Source organism: Lepidochelys kempii, chromosome 1 (assembly GCF_965140265.1).
Source record: "Lepidochelys kempii isolate rLepKem1 chromosome 1, rLepKem1.hap2, whole genome shotgun sequence".
In the NCBI taxonomy this organism is placed as follows: domain Eukaryota; kingdom Metazoa; phylum Chordata; order Testudines; family Cheloniidae; genus Lepidochelys; species Lepidochelys kempii.
Genome location: NC_133256.1, coordinates 219593964 through 219596765, shown reverse-complemented (window position 1 = coordinate 219596765; position 2802 = coordinate 219593964). Strand labels below are relative to the sequence as shown.

At 57.4% G+C, this 2802-nt stretch overlaps 1 protein-coding gene across 1 annotated transcript; it reads right to left on the bottom strand.

The window, feature by feature from the left end:
• Positions 1-684: 684 nt before the first annotated feature.
• Positions 685-2802, bottom strand: LOC140899412 (potassium voltage-gated channel subfamily A member 5-like). Its single transcript, XM_073314920.1, has one exon. The coding sequence runs from the start codon at positions 2607-2609 to the stop codon at positions 711-713; it is 1899 nt and encodes a 632-aa protein (XP_073171021.1). The 5' UTR covers positions 2610-2802; the 3' UTR covers positions 685-710.

The following is a 2802-nucleotide window of genomic DNA, read 5'->3' as shown; positions in this document are numbered from 1 at the left end:
TGAAACAGTAAGGTTGTTAATAAAAGTACTTATAAAGAAATATATCTACAATATTTAATCATTTAAGGCTCACAAAAACCTAACATTTTCTCAACAACAAATCAAAAGTTTTCTGCTAAAGGGTTAAAAGCAGCAAATTCACTTCACATACTAGATAACCAGATCTGTACTGATCACAAGGGAGAAATCTGAAAGTGTTTCTTAGCTAATGTTTCTAGTGCTTTAATGAAGTCATATTTCACAGGAAAATAAATACCCCATTCATTCTTAAATACAATTACACATATATAAAATATAGTGGAATAATTTCAGTTTGAAACTACAGTACCAAAAAAATCCATTCATTTTCCATACACAACTGCCCCTCCCAATCTTTTAATACTAAACTTTGAGCAAGTGAATTAGTTACAAATGACGCATTTAAAATCACAGTTTGCTAAAGTAAGTGTCTACAAATAACACCAGTTTGCACTGTAATAATTTACCAGCTCCTGCATCATGGAGTGTAGCTTATTCTTAGTCTATTTTAAAAATAGGTGGCCCTTTATGTGGTGGAAAAAAGAACATAAAAACATGTACTCCTAGAGGTCTGTTCAATTATAAAATATAGGCTGACTTAAAATACTGTCTAAGTGATACAAAAAAATTTATATATATATCCAACATCAACAAATCCTGCTGTACCTCAGAACCCAAATCCATTCCCTTCCTTACAGGTCTGTTTCCCTGTTGGTGTCCAGACAGAGTGCATAGAGGGATTTTCTAAGATCTAGGTTGCTTTTAGCTTTGATATTGGTTTTCTCTAAGGATCCAGTGCCGTTGTTGATCCCCTCACTGTTTTCCAAGTGCACAACAGATTTGTTCAGAGAGTTTTTACTGCGACTTCTCTTCAGCTCCCCCCCAGCTGAGCTGCCCTGAGCGCTGCTGGGCTCCTCCTTGAGAACAGACTGCTGCTCTTCGTTGTCAGTTCCTCGGTGGTAGAAGTAGTTGAAGTTGGACACGATGACAGGTACGGGCAGGGCTATGGTCAGCACGCCAGCGATGGCACACAAGGAGCCGACGATCTTGCCGCCTACGGTGACAGGCCTCATGTCCCCATAGCCCACCGTGGTCATGGTCACCACGGCCCACCAGAAAGCGTCGGGGATGCTGGAGAAATGGGAGTCTGGGTCGTCCGCCTCGGCAAAGTACACGGCGCTGGAGAAGAGGATCACCCCGATGAAAAGGAAGAAGATGAGGAGCCCCAGCTCCCGCATGCTGGCTTTCAAAGTCTGCCCCAGGATCTGCAGCCCCTTGGAGTGTCTGGAGAGCTTGAAGATCCTGAAGACCCTGACCAGGCGGATGACCCTGAGGATGGCCAGGGACATGGCTTGCTGCTGGCCCCCGTTGTTGTTGCTGGCGGTGCTGGGGGCCCCGGGCTCCTGCTGCTCCTGAGCCAGCTCGGTGCCCAGGGTGATGAAGTAGGGGATGATGGCCACGATGTCGATGATGTTCATGATGTTCCTGGAGAACTCGGGCTTGCTGGGGCAGGCGAAGAAGCGCACCAGCAGCTCGAAGGTGAACCAGATCACGCAGGTGGTCTCGATGATGAAGAAGGGGTCGGTCAGGCTGCTGGGGGGCTGCATCGGGGGGGCCTCCCCGGCGGTGCCGTTCAGGGCTGCCCCGGGCGGGGGCAGGGGGGCCTGCAGCTCCCGCTCGTCCCGGAACTCGGGCAGGGTCTCCAGGCAGAAGGTGATGATGGAGATGAGGATCACCAGCACCGAGACGATGGCGATGCCCCGGGCGGAGCTGGAGCTCTCCGGGTACTCGAAGATGAGCCACACCTGGCGCTGGAACTCGTTGCGGGGCAGGGGCTTCTCCTGCTCCTGGATGAAGCCCTCGTCCTCCCGGAACCGCTCCATGGCCTCCTCGCCCAGCTGGTAGAAGCGGATCTCGTCGGCGAAGACGTCGATGGAGACGTTGACCGGCCGGCGCAGCTTGCCCCCGGACTGGTAGAAGTAGAGGATCCCGTCGAAGCTGGGCCGGTTCCGGTCGAAGAAGTACTCGTTGCGCAGCGGGTCGAAGTACCGCATGCGCTTGTCCGGGTCGCCCAGCAGCGTGTCCGGGAACTGGTTGAGGGTGCCCAGCTGCGTCTCGAAGCGCAGCCCGGAGATGTTGATCAGCACCCGCTGATGGTGCAGGGCGCGCTGGCTCGCCTCCGCCTCCGCCTCCGCCTCGGCCGCCGCGGCCATGCCCATGCCCATGCCCAAGCGGTGCCCGCCTTCCTCCGGCAGCACCATCGCCTCCTCCTCGCCCCCGCCCGGCTCGGCGGCAGCAGGCGGCGGCGAGGCGCCCCGGGGAGCGGGCACCCTCCGGCCGGCGCTGCCGGGGCTGGCGCTCCTGCTTCGGCAGCCGGCGCTGCCCGCCCGGGGCTGCTCCTGCTCCTGCTCCTGCTCCTGCTCCAGCTCCGGGGCGCCGCGGCAGCCGTTCAGCCAAGCGGGGGCGGCGGCGGAGTTGGGGACGTGGAGCCGGTCCCCCCGCCGCCGCGCCCGGCCGCCCCCCGCATCCTCGCCTCCTCCCCCGATGGCCGTGGCGCCTCCGTTCTCCAAAGTCACCAGCGCGATCTCCATGGGCAGCGGCGGGCGGGAGGCGCAGGGGAGGCGGCGGGCATGCTGCGCTCCCCTCCCTCCGAGCCGGCCAGCTCCGGGCTGCCCCCGGCCGCCGCCTGCTGCGCCGCGACAGGCAGCCCAGCCGAGCCCCGGGGAACCGCGCGGGGACCCGGATATGAACGAGCGAGCATTAGGCTTGACGTCAAAGAGGATC

Bases quoted from the DNA above. Each gene is read 5' to 3' on its own strand.
- LOC140899412 (XM_073314920.1), bottom strand. From the start codon at position 2,609: ATGGAGATCGCGCTGGTGACTTTGGAGAACGGAGGCGCCACGGCCATC.